Source organism: Eleutherodactylus coqui, chromosome 6, assembly GCF_035609145.1.
Source record: "Eleutherodactylus coqui strain aEleCoq1 chromosome 6, aEleCoq1.hap1, whole genome shotgun sequence".
In the NCBI taxonomy this organism is placed as follows: domain Eukaryota; kingdom Metazoa; phylum Chordata; class Amphibia; order Anura; family Eleutherodactylidae; genus Eleutherodactylus; species Eleutherodactylus coqui.
In genome coordinates this window covers 28769804-28792401 of record NC_089842.1, presented here as the reverse complement: position 1 = coordinate 28792401, position 22598 = coordinate 28769804, and the positions used below count along the sequence as shown (strand labels likewise).

Here is a 22598-nt window from a genome sequence, read left to right as displayed (position 1 = left end):
GCGAATAGAATCTCCTTTTCCGGACTGACGTCTGCAGATCAGGAGCCATTTTTGGTGCGCCAACCGCAGAGACCTGTGCACACTGATCTCCGAGAAAATGGCCGACTGCGGATCACGAGGCCACATCGCGTTATGTGATCATGACGTCACTGAACACAACGTCCTGGCGCTGCAGCAAATTAGAAGAACTACATTTCCCGGCATTCTAAGCACGGAATGTTTAATGCTGGTAAGTGAGCGGTGCGTTTCGGGAGTTGTAGTTGTAGAGCGGATTTAGGGCTGAGCCGGAGAGTAAACGTGCAAAAGGTGAGCTGCGTGGAGACCGAGGAGGTGAGGGACAGCGGGTGAGGGTCACCCCCAGGGAATGAGTACCAAGGCCGGTCACAGTGCGTATAATACACCCATACAGCATCAGTCTGGGGGTCCCTGTGTGTCATGTAGGGCTCACGGTCTGTTATATAGATGAACTGTCCGGCGGGGGCAACAAACACACCAAAATGTGCCCATATGGACCGGAGCCGCCCCACTGTACTGTATAGAAGGCGTGGGCAGGTCGACTGGAGCAGCCCCACTGTACTGTATAGAAGGCGCGGGCGGACCGGAGCCGCCCCACTGTACTGTATAGAAGGCGCGGGCGGACCGGAGCCGCCCCACTGTACTGTATAGAAGGCGCGGGCGGACCGGAGCCGCCTCACTGTACTGCATAGAAGGCGCGGGCGGACCGGAGCCGACCCACTGTGCTGTATAGAAGGCGTGGGCGGACCGGAGCCGCCCCACTGTACTGCATAGAAGGCGCGGGCAGACTGGAGCCGCCCCACTGTACTGTATAGAAGACATGGTGGGCGGACTCTGGAGATGCCCCACTGTACTGTATAGAAGGTGTGGGCGGACCGGAGCCGCCCCACTGTACTGTATAGAAGACATGGTGGGCGGACTCTGGAGACGCCCCACTGTACTGTATAGAAGGTGTGGGCGGACCGGAGCCGCCCCACTGTACTGTATAGAAGACATGGTGGGCGGACTCTGGAGACGCCCCACTGTACTGTATAGAAGGCGCGGGCAGGTCGACCGGAGACGCCCCACTGTACTGTATAGAAGGCGCGGGCAGACCGGAGCCACCCCACTGTACTGTATAGAAGGCGCGGGCAGGTCGACCGGAGCCGCCCCACTGTACTGTATAGAAGGTGTGGGCGGACCGGAGCCGCCCCACTGTGCTGTATAGAAGACATGGTGGGCGGACTCTGGAGACGCCCCACTGTACTGTATAGAAGGCGCGGGCGGACCGGAGCCGCCCCACTGTACTGTATTGAAGGTGCGGGCGGACCGCAGCCGCCTCACTGTACTGTATTGAAGGTGCGGGCGGACCGCAGCCGCCTCACTGTGCTGTATAGAAGGTGCGGGCGGACCGCAGCCGCCTCACTGTGCTGTATAGAAGGTGCGGGCGGACCGCAGCCGCCTCACTGTGCTGTATAGAAGGTGCGGGCGGACCGCAGCCGCCTCACTGTGCTGTATAGAAGGTGCGGGCGGACCGCAGCCGCCTCACTGTGCTGTATAGAAGGTGCGGGCGGACCGCAGCCGCCTCACTGTGCTGTATAGAAGGTGCGGGCGGACCGCAGCCGCCTCACTGTGCTGTATAGAAGGTGCGGGCGGACCGCAGCCGCCTCACTGTGCTGTATAGAAGGTGCGGGCGGACCGCAGCCGCCTCACTGTGCTGTATAGAAGGTGCGGGCGGACCGCAGCCGCCTCACTGTGCTGTATAGAAGGTGCGGGCGGACCGCAGCCGCCTCACTGTGCTGTATAGAAGGTGCGGGCGGACCGCAGCCGCCTCACTGTGCTGTATAGAAGGTGCGGGCGGACCGCAGCCGCCTCACTGTGCTGTATAGAAGGTGCGGGCGGACCGCAGCCGCCTCACTGTGCTGTATAGAAGGTGCGGGCGGACCGCAGCCGCCTCACTGTGCTGTATAGAAGGTGCGGGCGGACCGGAGCCGCCTCACTGTGCTGTATAGAAGGTGCGGGCGGACCGGAGCCGCCTCACTGTACTGTATAGAAGGTGCGGACTGGAACAATCTCATTTTACAATACACTATAGAAGATCTGGGCGGATGGACTGGCGTGATCCCGTTATCAAACTACTATTGACCACTTGTCAGTTAATGAGTGTGTGTGTGATTCCTATGCTCCACCCCTGGTGATGTGATTGAAGGTCCTATAACATATATAAAACATAGTCTGACCGACAGAAGAACAACACAGTTGGGGCTCTGGAAAAGGGGAGGACAAAAATAACAAAATGAGAATACAACTAAACCGCTATTATGTCACACACAACTCAGCAGTCCTGACAGAACACACTGACCTACCACCACCACAGAGATCCGCTGGGCTGAAGGACCTGTGGTGAGGTCACTGCTGTGGGAGGAGCCAAGGTGTGTGTGTGTCTTTGTGTGTCTGTGTGTGTGTGGTGTGTGTGGGGCTCCAGCTGCTGTGTGTGTGTGTGATGTGTGGGGATCATAATGCATGTACCATAGCTGTGTGGCGCATTGCACCACCAGTAATACTGGTACTAGTCTATATAAGTAAATAGGATGTATGTATGTGCCACCATAACTCGTGAATGCCTGGGGGGAGGGGGGGGGGGGGAATGTTAGAATTGCACTTGAGCAGAAGGTTTTTATTTCCTAGTCTTATCTTACACAGACGACCTCCTCCTCATCATACACTAATCTATTATACAGACGGCCTGTTTCTTAAATACTAATACTTTAAGGTCCATTTACACGGAGTGATGATCGTTCAGACGACAGTTTGAGTGACAGCTTTAAGCGATCATTTTGCATAAACTATTAAGTAGCTACTTAATAGCTTATTAGTGTGCAAATGAAGCCTTAGCTGAACGCAGTTAATAGTCGGAGGGCTCTTATCTCCATTCAGCTCCTTTGTTCTCCAATGGGAAACAATGCTATCAGCACTACCTGCAGAGAACTCCTGACAAGACCACAGGGTGATGTTAAATTCAGGCCAACACAAAAATCAGCTAGCAGTGAACGAAAAGTGCGCGATGGCTGCGCGTTTAGGCTGGGTTCTCACAGGGCGGATTCTCGGCAGAAATCTCGCGGTTTGGCCGCAGCGAAAAACCGCGAGATTTCTGCTGGGAGAACTGCTGCTGCAAAACCCGCGGTGGCTTTGAAGCGGCCCAGCCGCTCGCTTTTCCGCTGCGGCCGGAGCGTAAAAAAAAAATGGACATGCTGCGGTCATCCACATGGCTGGCTAATCCCGGGATTAGCGGCCGCATGCGGATTTGCCGCCGCAAAATTCCACACGGAATTTCCGCGGCAAATCCGCCCCGTGTGAACCCAGCCTTAGACGCAACGATTATCGCTCAAATGATCGCTTTTTAGCGTTTTTTTTTTGTTTTTTTTTTGAGCAACACGCTCCATGTAAATGGACCTTTACACAGACAACCTCTTACCTATCATACACTAATCTATTACACAGACCTCCTGCTCCTCAAAAAATTAATATATTGCACAGGTGACCTCCTCCTCCTCATTGTACACTAATATATATCACAGACCTCCTGCTCCTCAAAAAATAAATCAATTACGCAGGTGACCTCCTCCTCATCGTACACTAATATATATCACAGACCTCTTGCCCCTCAAATAATGTTACACAGACAACCTTCTCCCCTGCTCTAACTACCACGCAACTTCCCACCAGCACTGAGCCACTACCGTATATACCGCCGTATAAGACGACTGGGCGTATAAGACGACCCCCAACTTTTGCAGTTAAAATATAGAGTTTGAGATATACTCGCCGTATAAGACTACCCCTCTTCCCACAGCGTGCACCAATCAGGTGGCTCTAATCAGCAGCGCTGCTTAACCTAAGCAGAAAGTGCTAATATGCGGTCCCTCCTCTCCTGTCATCCAGCAACCTCTGATAGCGTCCCGCCTGTCCCGCCCATCACAAGTTCCACAAAGACCCTGGGGAGACTCACCATCCAGTCAGCATCGCCTGCGCTTCCTTGCCGCGGTGTTTTCGCTCTCAGCGGGGCCCCACAGAGTGGAGAGTCCAGCTGTCAAGAGACTACAGGCGAGGGGCGGGGATGAGGAGGCTGCCGGCGCACACAAGTTAGCAGAAGTCCTCCGCGGCAACATCAGGGGGGGCTGTCTGTCATTCTCGTGCCCGAGCCGGCTCCTTACAGCATGGTAAGTTCTGCCGTACGGCGACCGCAGATTCTACTGTAGCTTTTAGTACAGGAAGTTTTAGTACTCGCCGTATAAGACGACCCCCGACTTTTGCAAAGATTTTGCTGGGCTCAAAAGTCGTCTTATACGGCGGTATATACGGTATGTACTACACAGAAATGCAGAAGTCAGTGAGTTTTGTTTTTTTAATTCCGCCAGTATTACACAGACGACCTCCTGCTCCTCAGATAATATCTTACACAGACGACCTCCTCCTCAAATACTAATACACAGACTACTTCCTCCTCAAATACTAATATATTACACAGACTACCTCCTCCTAATATACCAATATATTACACAGACGACCTCCTCCTCAAATACTAATACACAGACTACTTCCTCCTCAAATACTAATATATTACACAGACGACCTCCTCCTAATATACCAATATATTACACAGACGACCTCCTCCTAATATACCAATATATTACACAGACGACCTCCTCCAAATATACCAATATATTACACAGACGACCTCCTCCTAATATACCAATATATTACACAGACGACCTCCTCCTAATATACCAATATATTACACAGACGACCTCCTCCTAATATACCAATATATTACACAGACGACCTCCTCCTAATATACCAATATATTACACAGACGACCTCCTCCTAATATACCAATATATTACACAGACGACCTCCTCCTAATATACCAATATATTACACAGACGACCTCCTCCTAATATACCAATATATTACACAGACGACCTCCTCCTAATATACCAATATATTACACAGACGACCTCCTCCTAATATACCAATATATTACACAGACGACCTCCTCCTAATATACCAATATATTACACAGACGACCTCCTCCTAATATACCAATATATTACACAGACGACCTCCTCCTAATATACCAATATATTACACAGACGACCTCCTCCTAATATACCGATATATTACACAGACGACCTCCTCCTAATATACCAATATATTACACAGACGACCTCCTCCTAATATACCGATATATTACACAGACGACCTCCTCCTAATATACCGATATATTACACAGACGACCTCCTCCTAATATACCGATATATTACACAGACGACCTCCTCCTAATATACCGATATATTACACAGACGACCTCCTCCTAATATACCGATATATTACACAGACGACCTCCTCCTAATATACCGATATATCACACAGACGACCTCCTCCTAATATACCGATATATCACACAGGCGGCCTCCTCCTCCTAATATACCGATATATCACACAGGCGGCCTCCTCCTCCTCATATACCGATATATCACACAGGCGGCCTCCTCCTCCTCATATACCAATATATCACACAGGCGGCCTCCTCCTCCTCATATACCAATATATCACACAGGCGGCCTCCTCCTCCTCATATACCAATATATCACACAGGCGGCCTCCTCCTCCTCATATACCAATATATCACACAGGCGGCCTCCTCCTCCTCATATACCAATATATCACACAGGCGGCCTCCTCCTCCTCATATACCAATATATCACACAGGCGGCCTCCTCCTCCTCATATACCAATATATCACACAGGCGGCCTCCTCCTCCTCATATACCAATATATCACACAGGCGGCCTCCTCCTCCTCATATACCAATATATCACACAGGCGGCCTCCTCCTCCTCATATACCAATTTATCACACAGGCGGCCTCCTCCTCCTCATATACCAATATATCACACAGGCGGCCTCCTCCTCCTCATATACCAATTTATCACACAGGCGGCCTCCTCCTCCTCATATACCAATATATCACACAGGCGGCCTCCTCCTCCTCATATACCAATATATCACACAGGCGGCCTCCTCCTCCTCATATACCAATATATCACACAGGCGGCCTCCTCCTCCTCATATACCAATATATCACACAGGCGGCCTCCTCCTCCTCATATACCAATATATCACACAGGCGGCCTCCTCCTCCTCATATACCAATATATCACACAGGCGGCCTCCTCCTCCTCATATACCAATATATCACACAGGCGGCCTCCTCCTCCTCATATACCAATATATCACACAGGCGGCCTCCTCCTCCTCATATACCAATATATCACACAGGCGGCCTCCTCCTCCTCATATACCAGTATATCACACAGGCGGCCTCCTCCTCCTCATATACCAATATATCACACAGGCGGCCTCGTCCTCCTCATATACCAATATATTACACAGGCGGCCTCCTCATATACCAATATATTACACAGGCGGCCTCCTCCTCATACCAATATATTACACGGGCGGCCTCCTCCTCATACCAATATATTACACGGGCGGCCACCTCCTCCTCAAATACCAATATATTACACGGGCGGCCTCCTCCTCCTCAAATACCAATATATTACACGGGCGGCCTCCTCCTCCTCAAATACCAATATATTACACAGACGACCTCCTCCTCAAATACCAATATATTACACAGACGACCTCCTCCTAATATACCAATATATTACACAGACGACCTCCTCCTAATATACCAATATATCACACGGGCGGCCTCCTCCTAATATACCAATATATCACACGGGCGGCCTCCTCCTAATATACCAATATATCACACGGGCGGCCTCCTCCTAATATACCAATATATCACACGGGCGGCCTCCTCCTAATATACCAATATATCACACGGGCGGCCTCCTCCTAATATACCAATATATCACACGGGCGGCCTCCTCCTAATATACCAATATATCACACGGGCGGCCTCCTCCTAATATACCAATATATCACACGGACGGCCTCCTCCTAATATACCAATATATCACACGGGCGGCCTCCTCCTAATATACCAATATATCACACGGGCGGCCTCCTCCTAATATACCAATATATCACACGGGCGGCCTCCTCCTAATATACCAATATATCACACGGGCGGCCTCCTCCTAATATACCAATATATCACACGGGCGGCCTCCTCCTAATATACCAATATATCACACGGGCGGCCTCCTCCTAATATACCAATATATCACACGGGCGGCCTCCTCCTAATATACCAATATATCACACGGGCGGCCTCCTCCTAATATACCAATATATCACACGGGCGGCCTCCTCCTAATATACCAATATATCACACGGGCGGCCTCCTCCTAATATACCAATATATCACACGGGCGGCCTCCTCCTAATATACCAATATATCACACGGGCGGCCTCCTCCTAATATACCAATATATCACACGGGCGGCCTCCTCCTAATATACCAATATATCACACGGGCGGCCTCCTCCTAATATACCAATATATCACACGGGCGGCCTCCTCCTAATATACCAATATATCACACGGGCGGCCTCCTCCTAATATACCAATATATCACACGGGCGGCCTCCTCCTAATATACCAATATATCACACGGGCGGCCTCCTCCTAATATACCAATATATCACACGGGCGGCCTCCTCCTAATATACCAATATATCACACGGGCGGCCTCCTCCTAATATACCAATATATCACACGGGCGGCCTCCTCCTAATATACCAGTATATCACACGGGCGGCCTCCTCCTAATATACCAGTATATCACACGGGCGGCCTCCTCCTAATATACCAATATATCACACGGGCGGCCTCCTCCTAATATACCAATATATCACACGGGCGGCCTCCTCCTAATATACCAATATATCACACGGGCGGCCTCCTCCTAATATACCAATATATCACACGGGCGGCCTCCTCCTAATATACCAATATATCACACGGGCGGCCTCCTCCTCCTCATATACCAATATATCACACGGGCGGCCTCCTCCTCCTCATATACCAATATATTACACGGGCGGCCTCCTCCTCCTCCTCCATATACCAATATTTTAAATCGGTATACACATATACAGACACACTTAAATTCTTTTTGTGCCTAAAAATAAAATACAGGGGCAACGCCGGGTAATCGGCTAGTATATTATAAGAGACATGATTAGCTTGGGGTGTACAGCAAGCAGTCTCAGTCTTTGGTGATTATTAGAGAACTTGCAGTAGAGAATCATCTCGTGTTCGGGTTTTTATTTTTCAAGATTACCGTCACGGACGGGGCTGATTAGTCTTCAGCTTTTTTTTTCCTTTAGTTTAATAATACATTTATTGCTTCAAAGTTTGCTGTTTGTGTCTGACCCACATTTCAGAGCCTCGTGTGGCGCATAGTTATAAGGCAGCAGAAAGGGAGTCCTAAGCTCTCGCTCGCGACCTTAGGACTGCATTGGTTCAGGTAGCCGGCTCAAGGTTGACTCCGCCTTCCATGCTTCCGAAGTCAGTAAAATGAGCACCCAGCTTGGTGGGGGATAATAAATAAATTACCTGAAAGTGCTGTGGAGTAAATTGGCGCTATACAAATAACAAGATTTATTTCTAATTTACTTATTTTTGTTATAGCCTGATCAATGAATTTATTTTTGGTGGATCTCAAGTGATCACGGTCTCCAAACGGTGGGGCAAGCTTTCAAAATTAAATTGGGAACGGGCAGATCAGCTGAGCAGAGCGTTGGAGTGCATATCTGCTGATTTTTGGTTTGTATGCCGGCCTCGGGAGAAGTGGCTTTGTCGTGAGACGAGATTCCTTTCTAAGGCTTGCCTCAACTTTTGTAGATAATGATCACTTCAGATCTGCAAAATCTGACATCCTTTATTGATGGATTGGTGCTTTATGACGAGCAAGGCACCACTTGCACAGCATATCTGGTGGTTGATGACCAGACTGTAGTGGAGGTTGGTTAGTTACTCAGTCAGCAAACAGATTAAGTTAGTCTATAATTTTAGCTATGGCAGCAGACAAGTTTCTTGACTTTTCCTGGTAAAAACTACTAATCCTTTGTTGAGTGCAATCCTGCTGCCCAGAGAAGTAGATTTAATTTAATGCCTTGCCCGCATTCTCCACCATTTAATGTAGAGTAGAATGCGGGCACTGTGGAAAATCACTATAGATAGCCCCGTTTTAGTCATCAGCTGTATCTAAGACCTCATGGTTCTGACACTGTATGCAGCTGGGGAGGGATGTGGGAGCAACACTCGGCATTTTGGGGTCTTTTAGCTGGAAATTGGCATAAAATACCAAGTAAAAAGCATTTTTTAATACATCGCTGACCTAAAAGTCAAGTGGGAAAATCTAAAAACTTATCAGCTCTGTTGTAGTAAAGCTAACCATAGACCCCTGTCTATCAGCTAAAACCTTCACAAATGGCCGATGGTTAATACTATGTGACCTTTACTAAAAAGTACAGGATATATTAGGAGAAAATGCTTCTGGCCAACTTCTATCTGAGAATAGGGAGGAGTGGACCCGCAACATAGTAGATATTAAGGCTGGGTTCACACCGGGCGGATTTGCCGTGGAAATTCTGTCCGGAACAAATCCGCGTGCGGCTGCTAACCCCGTGATTAGCTGGCCATGTGGATGACATCTCTCAGAAATCTCGTCCACACAGGACTGTAAATCCACCACGGCAAAGCCTGCACTGCGACGCGGATTCGCCAGCCTGAGCATGTTCGTTTTTTTTTGTTTTTTTTTTTTGGCTTTCGCTGCGACCGGCGCTCCCTCTATGGAAGCGCCGGCCGCAGCGGAATATCGTGCGGCCAGGCCGCTTCAAAACCTGCGGGTTTTGAAGCATCGGATTCCCGGTGGAACTCTCAGTTTTCCGCTGCGGCCAAACCGTGAGATTTCTGTTCGGAATCCACCCAGTGAGAACCCAGTCTAAACGTTTTCTAGACACCGATAGGCTTTGATGGATGTCTACATGGCTCCTGTAATATAATGCAGGCCATGCACATTATATGAACCTGTGCTGGATCGGTAGGTTATTTGATATGTATATGAGGTGATAATCCCTTCCAAACTTTTGAATCTTATCAGATGGAGATAAGAACGTTTCTTGGTCTCGACTTGCCATCAATTTTTCAGATAGTTTCGTACTTGGGGCAATGAATTCAGTTCTGGTGGCCTTTGTAATGATGTGTCTTACAGGGGGTTGTGCGAGTTACTCAGCTCCCCATATTACGTCTCAGAGTATCATAAACTGATAGTCTGCTACTTGGAGCCCATCTCTATATGACCTCGGCACAGTTATGCTGTAGACATCCCTAGAAATTGGTGGACTATATTTCATTAGGCAATCTGCAGAGCCTCCTGCTGTCTATATGGATGACTTCCTTAGTATCGGGGCAATAGGAGCGGGATATGTGGCTGCTTGCCTAGAGCTTCAGTTCTTAAGATCTTTGGAGTATCGGTGAAGACACTGAAGATATTGTTGCTTTTGTTACAGGATGAAAACCTGGTGTCAGTGTTGTCAGGAGATTCCTCAAGTGACCACTTTGGGGGCTGTAGAAGCAGTTTGGACAGAGGTTTTGGAGATCTTACAAATAGCCGTAAAGTCTTATCTTCTCAGTGCTGCAACCGGTGTCAGTGGTCTTACGAATAGCAGCCGTGTCCCATTTTCCTGGTGCCATCACTGCTGCAGCTTTTGGCTCCTGCTATGTCACTGCTTCCATTGACGGATGGATATGCTGACACCACTGCCTGTCTTCCCCAGACTGGTAGCAACTCAGGTGCAGAAGCGACATTAGAAATCAAGATAGAGGCTCACACTCCACCATATGGTGTTGGAGTAGGGAGCCATGCTTCAGAGGAGGTACATGCTCTCTCTACCGCACCTACTGTGGACAATGAGCGAGTATCTACTGGTCCCTGTGCCTTTGGGTCACCGGCCTGGTGCTTCTTTGGGGTCCCTGGTGGATCCTCCAACATACAACGCGAACTTGTTGTCACCTGTATGCTCTGCCGAGCCCAAGTGCGAAGGGGGATCAATCCAGGCAAGGTTGGCACTACCTGTCTCTTTACTCACCTGGAGAGGCGACATGGCATGACCAGGCAAGAGGTCTACGAGCAAGCTGTGGCCTCAGGCTATTGTGGTCCCAACACAACATCTGCTGCTCTGTCTTCCGATTGCGCTGCCGGTACCGGAAGCTTTCACTCCCGTACACCTGCTAAAAGACCAGGCGTTTCCCCCTCTTCTTCTGATGATGATGAAGACAAGTCCAAACGTCAAGCCACGATGGCTCCAGCTACTTCTTCTGGTCCACATACCACTTCCAGCTCTCAATCAGATAAGCAGAACCAAAGCAGTCCTGGATCCTCTGCTTACCGCCAGGCTTTGCGGGATCGTCTTCTTGGCAGCGTGCATATGTTTTGCGAAGTCTGCCATACCTTAGTATTGTCAGGAGAACGGAGCCAGAACGTACGGGACTTAGCACTGGAGACTCATTTTTCCACCAATCACCCTCAGATGTTCAAACTCTTAAAAAACGGAGCTGCCAGAGATGTGCGCCTTGGTGGTTTGGGCCCCTTTTCTGCTCTTCCTTCTGGTTGTTTACCATCTTCTGTCCAACGTTAAACTTCGTTGCATACAGTACTGTTAGCTGATTACTGTCCTACCTCTAGCCCGATCACTCAGGCACCTTCTGATATTTGACCCTCACCTGCTGCAATCCTGGATCTGCATTTCTTTCTGCAAAAATAAAGTTAATAATTTTTGTTTTGTTCTTTCGGACACTTTCCTGCTCATCTGTTTCCTTTTTTTCTGAAGCTGACTTTGAATTAAAATAACGATAATGAGGGCAGATTTTCTGGACTCTCAAGAAGAAGTTGTCCTCCAAGATGTGGTAGTGGAGCATCACATCTGGTTACTTGAACTCTATATGAAGCTAGGCATAGACTCGCATCCACCTGTCGATAGGCTTGAGTAGTATGGACATCCGGATTGTGCATTGCCCCAAGTAGGAAATTCTTGGTCAAATATAATGATCTGCCTCCTGGCCTGTCTGATAAACGTTCTGACTGATCAAAGACATTTTTGCTTAGTTGCAAAAAAAAATTTTCTGAAGTTTCTGCCCAACTTCAGGTTTTTCAACTTTCTAATATAGTTGCGTTTCTGTTACTTTTATAAAGATCTATGCTTGTTGTCAGTCTTTGGAAACATTCACTGCAATTCCGTCCTGATCGTGCCCTGGTAGATGCACAGCTTGTTAGTAGTATATTAGACCTCTCTCGTATAGCTGAGAGACAGAATTGTTTGATCCACTGACGGCAAGCAGAAATCAACAATGGTAAGGAACCGAAGTCAAAAGTATTAAAAAGTTGCAGAACTTTTCATTAAACAATGATTAAAGCGATACTCCGGTTTCAGGACAAAAATTTTGACTTTGGACCAGAAGGGTTGGAAAATATATTATCTGCACTTGTTCATCTTTTCCATCTATCTAACTTCCTGGTTCCGGTCCTGGGCTTCTGTTGTCCAAGATGGCTGCTGCAATTTTTTATCTAGATGATCCTACACTGCACTGCTCTAGGATTGGCCTGTGCTGATATGAGTAGTATCGGCCAATGACAGGGCAGGTATAGAACAGTGGTAGTCTAACACTGCCAGTGCAATATGGGGGATTAGGTAGTCTAAAGATTGTGTTGGCCATTTGGGCAGCTGAAAATGGGACCTGAAACCCGCAGATCAGAGAGATGGCAGAGAAGAACTGCAAGTAGTATACCACCCACCCTTGCCAGTACTGGGATAGAATTTTGTCCCCAAACTGGAGAGCCTCTTGAAGTTTCATTTCATTGGCTGAAGTCTGACCTATGGGACTCAATCCTGACATGGTGGCTGTCTCTGTTTAGCAGGGAGTAGTTGTATGGAGTAGCGGTGGAGCATCTACCTTGCCATTAGATACAACTCTTCACCACAGCTGCCCTGTTGAATAGTTGTGGGGATCCCCATTCTAGCGATCAGTGGAGAATCTTGGCAATCAAGTCCTATCCAATCTCATATCCATCACACGTCCGTTTACTGTGGTTTCCTTATTGCCTACCAACATCACTGTGCCATGCAGTTGGGTTGCCCATATGGTCACACACCCAGGATCTGGTGTCGGACGGTCCTCTCTGCCATATAAATGGTAGATGGGGGCGTTGGTACAGATTTTGCATGAAGGCCCAGAAACCAATAAATACGGTAGCTCTTGGGGAATCCAAAAATAACAATGTGTGATAGTACTTGGAGGTTCCAGGTAATAACTCCTTGACATGCTTCCTTTTATATTAGAGAAGTGCCAGGATGCCTGTGAAGTGCAGTAGTTGTGACGCACAACGTGCCGCCTTGCGGAGACCCAAGACTGGTCATTCAGTGTGTAAGGAATGCTTCTTCCATGCTTTCGAAGAGGAGGTCCACCACACCATAGTATCTGCCAAGCTTTTTCAACCGGGAGAGAAGGTTGGAATTGGAGCTTCGGGCGGGAAAGACTCCACGGTCCTCGCCCACGTCCTAAAAGTTCTGAATGAACGCTATCACTACGGTTTGGAGCTGATTTTGATCTCCGTAGATGAAGGGATCTCAGGATATAGAGATGACTCCTTGGAGACGGTGAAAAGGAACCAACAGCAGTACGAGCTACCGCTGAAGATCGTGTCTTACCAGGAGCTGTATGGCTGGACCATGGACCAGATAGTCAAGACGGTGGGCCTCAAGAACAATTGTACGTTTTGTGGGGTGTTCAGAAGACAAGCTCTGGACCGCGGCGCCATGATGCTGGGGGTCAACAAGATATGCACAGGTTAGTAGCACTTTGAAGTGTCGCACCCTATAGGATGTCATGCATGTTTCCAAGTTTCACGTTATGTTTTTAGGGCCCATCTGTGTGTTATCCGTGTATTTCAAGGACTCCTTATAGCCAATTGGGCTATTTACATGCTCATTTTTGCACATCTGAGTTTACTCTTCCCAACAGTCACTCAGTTTTTAGTTCTACTTCTGATAGGTGCGCGATTTCTCGCTTGGTGCCCCATCGGCGGCCAAATGCACACGGGACAACTATTGCCTGAATTCACTGTTTTCAGCGATAATTTGAGCGATTATCACCTCGTCTAAAGGTACCTTAACACTTCAGATATGTCACACCTGCAGTGCGCTCTACTTTTTGCCGAAATGTCTCAGATTTTCACCATTGGATTCATTCACTGCAGTGAAAATCCGCATCGAAATCCACGTGCCGATTTTGGTGCGGATTTATCCAGTGGTGCATTTTCATGCACGCTGCAGCGCAAAGTATTTGTGCCATTAACTAGGCTTCATTGCATGCGTATTAACATATTTTACTGTACTCTGATCGCAGGGCATGCGTTGTTGTGATTTCAGTGGCTATTTAGCGTAATGAGTTCCAGATGTCCCCCCCCCCCACCCCAACACAGAATTGCGCTGCATACTGCGCAGTCCGTTGCATATCCCCCATAAGCTTCTATGGGGACCTTTGGTGCGCAGATACTGAACCAGCAGGAGGGGGCTTCGCACCGTGAGAATGAAGGGCTCCTTCACGTAGGTGTGTGTGCGTGTGTTTTTGTGTGCACAAAATTTCAATGGGTTCATTCTCCTTTTTTTTTTTTTTTGCACGTATATGTAAAAAACGCAGCATGCCCTACTTTTGTGTGCGCATTCTCGCACTCAAGGTCCCCATAGAAACTTATGGGGGAAATGCAACGGAATGCGCAATATGTCGTGCAATTCTGTGGGGGGGAACGTTTGGAACTCATTAGGCTAAATAGACATGGGAAGCAGGTTGGGCGCAAAAACACGTGCCCTGTGACCAGAGTACGGTAAAATACGCAGTACGCATGCAAAAGCCTAGTTCATAGCGCAAATACGTTGCACTGAGGCGTGCGCAAAAATGCATCACTGAATCCTCCCCCATACGTTAATGTAAAGTGCGCTGTGGGCGGCCATTTACAATTCACATGAAATTAAGTATAAAGATAGTGTAGTGACCCGGGAGGATGGCGTTCGCCCCGACGCTCCTTTCCGTTTTTTCTGCGTCGGCATGGTGGCAAAACGCAACGCAGCAGATTTTCCATAAAACCCAGCCGATCGCGCACTTCTGTGTCCATGTTAAACAGATCAAAATCAAATAACTTGCAGCCCCTCCTAACTCATATAGTGTTTTTTTTGTTTTGCTTTTAATTTTTTTTTTTTTTTGCGGAGTGGACAGAGCAAGCTCTTTTTTTCCAGCTCCCTGTTCTAAAAATCCATTCAGTATATGGTCCCCAGATAGGGGACGTATCAGATATTAAACTGATAAGAACAGATTAGAGTTGAGCGAGCACGCTCCAATAATGCAGTTATTAGAGCGAGCAGGTTCGGGGGGGACGGCGGGGGAGAGAGAGACCTCTCTCACTCCCTCGCTACCTCCTGCCGCTCGAGTAACTGCATTATCTGAGCGTGCTCGCTCATCCCTAGAACAGATACTACACGTGATCTTAGCCAAACATTTTCCGTCTCCCCCTTCTGCGCTCAATAACTTTATTTTTATTTTAGTTTACGTACGACTTTTTGATTGCTTTTTATTACATTTTTTTTTCTTGGAGACAGGGTGACCAAAAAAAGCGCCTTTCTTGCGTTATTTTTTATTTTTTTCGGACAATGGTTACCGTGCGAGGAAAATAATGCGTTACTTTGATAGATCGGATTTTTTCGGACGCAGCGATAACAAATATTTTTGTTTTATTTAGGTTCTTTTATTGTAAACCTGGCTAAAGGTGTTTTTACTTCTATTACATATTTTTAAAATAATTAGTAAAACGTTATTGATTTTAATTTTACATTTTCTTTTAGTCCCCCTAGGGGACAACAACTTGCTGCTTTGATCGCTCCTGCAGTATGATGTAATGCCATAGCATTACATCATACTACAATCTGACAGGCAATCTATCAGGCCACATGACAGCCCTGGTGCCTTTCAGAAGGCCCCTGGCTACCATGACACCCGCACGGCTCCCTGCAATTTCATCGCGGGGGGCCGTACGGGACCCCCAAACAGCGTACGGGGGATTTAAATGCTGCTCTCACCCCAGATCGGCCGCGCAGCCTGTCGGGGCTGTTGCCTGTGGGTGTCAGCTGTAAGAAACTGCTGACACCCGCTATGTATGTATGGAGGGAGGACGCAGCGCGATCTCCCTCTATACACGTCCTTCAGTTGCAGGACATAAAAACACTATAGGGCAGTTACTAAGGGGTAAATATGTGCGCAAAGAAAAAGAAAAGGCCTTTTTACTGTGAATAGAAGCCGGTGGCTGAAACCATCTCCATCCCGCTACACCTCCATTTACTGCAGGAAGTCATGAGCGATTAACGCTGTAGCACCCAACAGTCCTTGGTGGAAGGGCCCTTAAGACGAGGAGAAGACGTAGCCTTGTGTACCGTAGATAGACTGTAGACCACCCTAACAGACCGCACGCCTGCAGTAAATCACAGCCAGGGTTCTCAAGTGACCTCTTCGCTCTTTACCTCTTCTGACAGGTCATAACGCAGATGACATTGCAGAAACCGTCCTGATGAATTTTCTCCGAGGAGATATTGCGCGGTTACGGCGCTGCACAGCAATAACCACTGGCAGTGAAGGCGCGATCCCGCGATGCAAGCCTCTGAAGTACGCCTACGAGAAGGAGATCGTGCTTTACGCCTACTTTAAGAAGCTGGACTATTTTTCCACCGAATGTATCTACTCCCCCAATGCCTACCGGGGCCACGCCCGCGCCTTCCTGAAAGATCTGGAGGCTCTCCGGCCCAGCGCCATCATGGACATCATCCACTCTGGGGAAAACCTGTCGGTGAAGGAAGACGTCCGGATGCCCGTGCAAGGAACCTGCACACGGTGCGGCTACATCTCCAGTCAGGGACTCTGCAAGGCCTGTGTTTTATTAGAGGGCTTAAACCGAGGTTTGCCAAAACTGGGGATCGGCAAACACCATAAACTTCACCATAAGCTTTTGGCACAAGAACCGCTGAGCGAAGCAGAAACTCGGAAGCTGAAGGTTGTGGATTTCTGATGACTTGATACACTGAATTTGATGAACCTTTATCTAACCTTCGGCATTCTTCCACCCATCCGCCCTGGGGACGCCTTTTAAGTGAAGACCTCTTACGTTGCCCGGGTGGCGACTGATATGGCGGGTGGTGATCAATATGGCTCCCAGAAGGTTTATTGCCTATTTTTTTTTTCGAGTCTTCAATGGCAAATCTGATTTAGTTTAGTAAATTGGAGCATAACTAAGCAGATTAGTCATTCAAACTCCTAGGAAAGCTGGGTGACTACCGTAATGTCGGCCATGTTGTTTTCCCAGAATCCTTTTATCTAATATTTTTATTTCACAGAGTAGGCAGAGTAAAAGTCTCCAAGTTTAACTCAAATTTGCCCTTTCACAGTGGTGACTTAAATTAAAAGATACAATTTTTATTTAGAACTTGTTAAAATACACACATAGGGGCACAACACATAAAACAAAAAAAAAAAAAAATATGTAAGGGGCGTGGTGTAAACCATCCAACCACACCGTCACTAAAGGTAAGTGTCCAATCACACTGTGTGTGTGGGTGTTTGTAATATCTGGTCACCAATGACCACAGAGTTTCTTGTCCTGCTTATTGCCAGTCGGGCATGGAGCAGGAGTGTGTTAGCACTCGGGGTATATGAGGTTTGATTATCCCCGGGTGTTATTTATTTATTTATTTTTTTTGATGTTATAAGGCCCACACACCGTAAGTGGGTTCAATTTTAGTGACTCATATATCCGTTTCTTCACAATTTTTACTAAGGAGGGTTGGAGGTGCGCAACCAAATCCTAAAATGAAGAGTCGGAATTGGTCTTTATCATAAGGAGCATCTCCCGAGGTTACTAGGGATGTATTATGACAACCTCTGAGAGAGTCTCCCAAGAGTATAAAACAACCTCCCCTCTATAAGTAAGGGTCGTTTTAGGAATACTCAACCCAAAAGATTCAAATTCCCTTTTTGTATGCTGTTTCTCGTATTTTGTTGCTTGTTGCGTTTCACCACTTTAATTTGCGTGGATCATCAGGAGCATTATAAATTGGGATTGAACAATATAGACGATATTATGAGGTCTTCAATGGACCGATTGGTAAAGAAACGAGTGTCCTAATCTTTAGAGGGCCAGTTATTGCAGCAGGTTTTTAGAGGGTCAGATATCGCCTGGATAGTATTCTCAATACCCAGATTTCTCTCATTAGCGTAAGCATTAGTTTGAGATTTGCCAGAGATAGCGTATCTCAATGACCCGAAGTGACATTAAGTACAAATGTCTATCGTGGGGTTTCAGGGACTAATCAGGATATGCTCAGTCTTCTAACACTCACAGGAATAGAATATAGGGATGCAGTGATATCCTGTGAGTAAAGTAGAGTAGTATTAGAGCAATCCGTCTCTGTCCAGAGATTAGTCAGCCGGTTCGTCCTATGCGATATGCATACTGGAGCGCTATTCCGGTGTCGTAGAGGTGTTTGTGCTTGTGCCTATTCTGGACACGTATCACCCAAAAAAAGGGGAAAGGAGATAAGCACAAGCCCCCTGCTCCTCCGTAGAAAACCCCCGATAAAAAGTCTGCTACTTCTTCAATTATCACATAAATGGACTAGTGATTTACTAGCCCATTACGTGTAGGAGCTTGTCTGAAGATACCCGCCCAAGTTTCTTTTCCCAGAATGTCAAAATTGACAGAAGAGAAGGATGGATACAAGATAAAAATAACAAAAGCTGGTGTCTGTAGCCCGGATGGTAGGCTAGGGAATGAGCTCTGGATGCAAAATGCTTGCCTTCATTTTAGGATTTGGTTGCGCACCTCCAACCCTCCTTAGTAAAAATTGTGAAGAAACGGATATATGAGTCACTAAAATTGAACCCACTTACGGTGTGTGGGCCTTATAACATCAAAAAAAAAAAATAAATAAATAACAACCGTGGATAATGAAACCTCATATACCCTGAGTGCTAACACACTCCTGCTCCATGCCCCACTGGCAATAAGCAGGACAAGAAACTCTGTGGTCATTGGTGACCAGATATTACAAACACCCACACACACAGTGTGATTGGACACTTACCTTTAGTGACGGTGTGGTTGGATGGTTTACACCACGCCCCTTACATTTTTTTTTTTTTTTTTATGTGTTGTGCCCCTATGTGTGTATTTTAACAAGTTCTAAATAAAAATTGTATCTTTTAATTTAAGTCACCACTGTGAAAGGGTATCTAATATTTTTATTTTATTTTTTTAACTTTTAACAGTTCAGCTTTCGAAGTCGCTGACGACAACCTATCATCCTGTGGGCTATCACCAAAGAGCTGTGCCACAAATACTGAATGTGACTTTATAAGGGGGATCAGCCACCTATAGAAGTTTTTATTTAGATTTTTTCTGTAAGGAATCAATATATTGATAAATATAATAACTGTCTTCATTTTGCTTCTCTTACTCGCCTTCTACTCTCTGGTTCACGTTTTACTATAGGAGACTGTCAACAAGCAGGCTGGCTGCTGATCTAAGGGTGTTTTCACACCTGCAATGGGGATTCTGGTTTCCTGCTGCATTTGGGGAGCAGGAAAGGGGAATCCCCGTTGCTGAACGGCTTTTTGCCTCTGGACAGTACCGAACAGTGCCAGAGAGACCCCACTGACTATAATGGGGTCCGCCCGCCTTCCTCACAGCTGCCCAGCTTGTGAACAGAAGAAAAAGCGCTACACGCAGCGTTTGTTTTTTGTTTTTTTTTCGCCACGGTATTTTGGTCCGGATCTGCGACGGAGCCGCCGACCTGCCTTATAAGTTATCTTCATACTATGTGATTTTGTAGGAACACCCAAAGTAGCTTGACTCATTATCTGAGGGTCAGGACACATTTTTCCGTCTAAAGCTCCCTTCACACGGGTGAAAATCGTTTGTATTTATTTATTTATTTATTTTTTGCTGCGATGCGACAGCGCGAGAAAACGCAGGTATGTGAAGCCCATATTAGCAGTGTTTTCTCTAATGCTATCTTATGGGAAAAAAATTGCGGCGTGTTTTATAGTTTGTGGTGTTTTTTTTTTGTAGCCCATGTTTCCTCATTAAAGGGGTTGTCCCGCGAAAGCAAGTGGGGTTCAGCACTTCTGTATGGCCATATTAATGCACTTTGTAATGTACATCGCGCATTAAATATTGGCCATACAGAAGTTATACACTTACCCCCTCCGGTGTTGGCGTCCCCGTCTCCATGGCGCCGACCGAAGCCGCCTTCTGCCTGGATTAGACGCGCTTGCGCAGTCTGCCTTCTTCTGTCGCATGCGCAGAAGACCTGTGCGGCGCGAGTACGCCGGAGCGGCCCCTTCAGCGGGACAGAAGAAGCAGACAGCGCAAGCACGTCTAATCCAGGCAGAAGAAGGCTTCGGTCGGCGCCATGGAGACGGGGACGCCAACACCGGAGGGGGTAAGTGAATAACTTCTGTATGGCTCATATTTAATGCACGATGTACATTACAAAGTGCATTAATATGGCCATACAGAAGTGTATACCCCCACTTGCTGCCGCGAGACAACCCCTTTAAGTCTCCTTGTTTATTGCGTCGCACGAACTTGCGATTTTTGGTGTAATACGTTTTTTCAACATTAGAAAGTCCTATTGACTTTCACAATAAAAAATCTTTGGATTTTATTACAAGCGGCCGCCGTGCAGGGTTATTCTCACAAAAAAGCAGCGATATCGCTGAAAGATCGCGGGAAGAAACACACATTTTCTTGCAGCAAAATCGCTGTCGCCCGTGTGAAAGGGGCCTAAATCACCAAACGGCGACATAAGAATATCAGATCTGTCAACAGCAGCTGGTTAAAAGTTGTAAAGAAGAAAAATGTTTTTTCAGTGCATGTAGTTAAAGGGGTTAAACACACAGCGCATGCGTAAACGCATTCTCTGCAACAGAATGTTTTTACGCACAAACCAGTGAAATCGTGTTTTTTTTAACTATTCAAACTCTGTGCTATTGCACTTAAAGGGGTTGTCCCGCGGCAGCAAGTGGGTCTATACACTTCTGTATGGCCATATTAATGCACTTTGTAATGTACATTGTGCATTAATTATGAGCCATACAGAAGTTATAAAAAGTTTTTCACTTACCTGCTCCGTTGCTGGCGTCCTCGTTCCCATGGAGCCAACTAATTTTCGGCCTCCGATGGCCAAATTAGCCGCGCTTGCGCAGTCCAGGTCTTCTCCTGTTCTCTATGGGGCTCCGTGTAGCTCCGCCCCGTCACGTGCCGATTCCAGCCAATCAGGAGGCTGGAATCGGCAATGGACCGCACAGAAGCCCTGCGGTCCACGGAGACAGAGGATCCCGGCGGCCATCTTCAGCAGGTGAGTATGAAGACGCCGGACCGCCGGGATTCAGGTAAGCGCTGTGCGGGTTGTTTTTTTAACCCCTGCATCGGGGTTGTCTCGCGCCGAACGGGGGGGGGGGGGGGGTTAAAAAAAAAACAAAAAAACGTTTCGGCGCGGGACAACCCCTTTAAGAAAAAAAAAAGCTGAAAGATACAGCAAGACCTCTGTTTACCCACGCGTAGTATTCTTGAGAATCGCGCAAGTGAAAAGTAAACCATTAAAATCAACAGTTTAGTTGATCCAGTTTTTACGGCTGTGATTTTCATGAAAAAAAAAGCTCTGCAGACGCGGTTGTGTGTTTAAGCTCTAACAGTGAAATGCCAAGTGAACGACTATATACATGGGACTAATGTTTAGACAGTTGGGCGCAGATCCGCATTCATGGTGCGCCGGCACTTTACGGTAACATTAAAGTGACCCTTCAGTCTTGGACAAAGATGGCTGCACCGCTTCTCTGACTGCCTGATGCACACGGTGCATTGGTTGTCTAAGACACTACATGTGCGCAGAACTGGCCAGTCAGATCTACAACAGTGTGTAGTGTCTCAGGGCCCGTTTACACGGGACGATCTGTTGGGACGGTCTAACTGATCGTTCCTGTGAATGGAGACTGAGAGGGCCAAGGAGCGTTCTACCCACCTGCCTCTATTCTCAGTAAACAGGCAGTTGTTCCTGAGTGACCAACTGCCTGTTCACACGGGCCGATATGTTCAGTTTTCTCTTCGCAGAGAAGTGAACGAATTCTCGTTCAGTCAGGGGAATGCTTTTACACCCAATGAATGCCTTTACACCCAATGATAGTCGTTCTGATTCCTGCTGGATCGGAACGATTTATGGCACTCGCGTAAAAGGGCTCTTAGGGCGGATTCAGACAAGCGCGGTCTTCGGCCCTTATATGGCCCTGATAATCACAGCCGTAGAACAGAACAAAACGAAACCACTGATCTCTATGGAATTTCAGTGGTTTCGTTTTCACCACCCCTGTTCCCGGCTCTCTCTTTCCTGCACGTAGTAAATACCCCATGCTTTAGAGATCGGGCAGCCGCTGTCTTCCTGCCTCTTTGAAAAAAAAAAAAGCTCTTCTGC

The 22598-nt window shown here is 47.3% G+C and overlaps 1 protein-coding gene and 1 pseudogene across 8 annotated transcripts; one reads left to right on the top strand and one right to left on the bottom strand.

Annotated features, from left to right (window-relative positions):
* Positions 1–202: 202 nt before the first annotated feature.
* On the top strand, positions 203–17553 carry CTU1 (cytosolic thiouridylase subunit 1). Of its 8 annotated transcripts, none has more exons than XM_066606499.1 (4): positions 203–306; positions 10545–12384; positions 13371–13878; positions 16611–17553. In XM_066606499.1, exons 2-4 carry the CDS (start codon positions 12382–12384, stop codon positions 17138–17140), a joined length of 1041 nt encoding a protein of 346 aa, XP_066462596.1. In that variant the 5' UTR covers positions 203–306; positions 10545–12381; the 3' UTR covers positions 17141–17553. The 8 variants fall into 8 exon arrangements, with proteins under 8 accessions (XP_066462596.1, XP_066462594.1, XP_066462600.1 ...); XM_066606501.1 differs by lacking the exon at positions 203–306 and adding an exon at positions 312–330; XM_066606500.1 differs by lacking the exon at positions 203–306 and adding an exon at positions 366–386.
* Positions 15274–15437, bottom strand: LOC136572092 (U2 spliceosomal RNA; annotated as a pseudogene).
* Positions 17554–22598: the final 5045 nt, after the last annotated feature.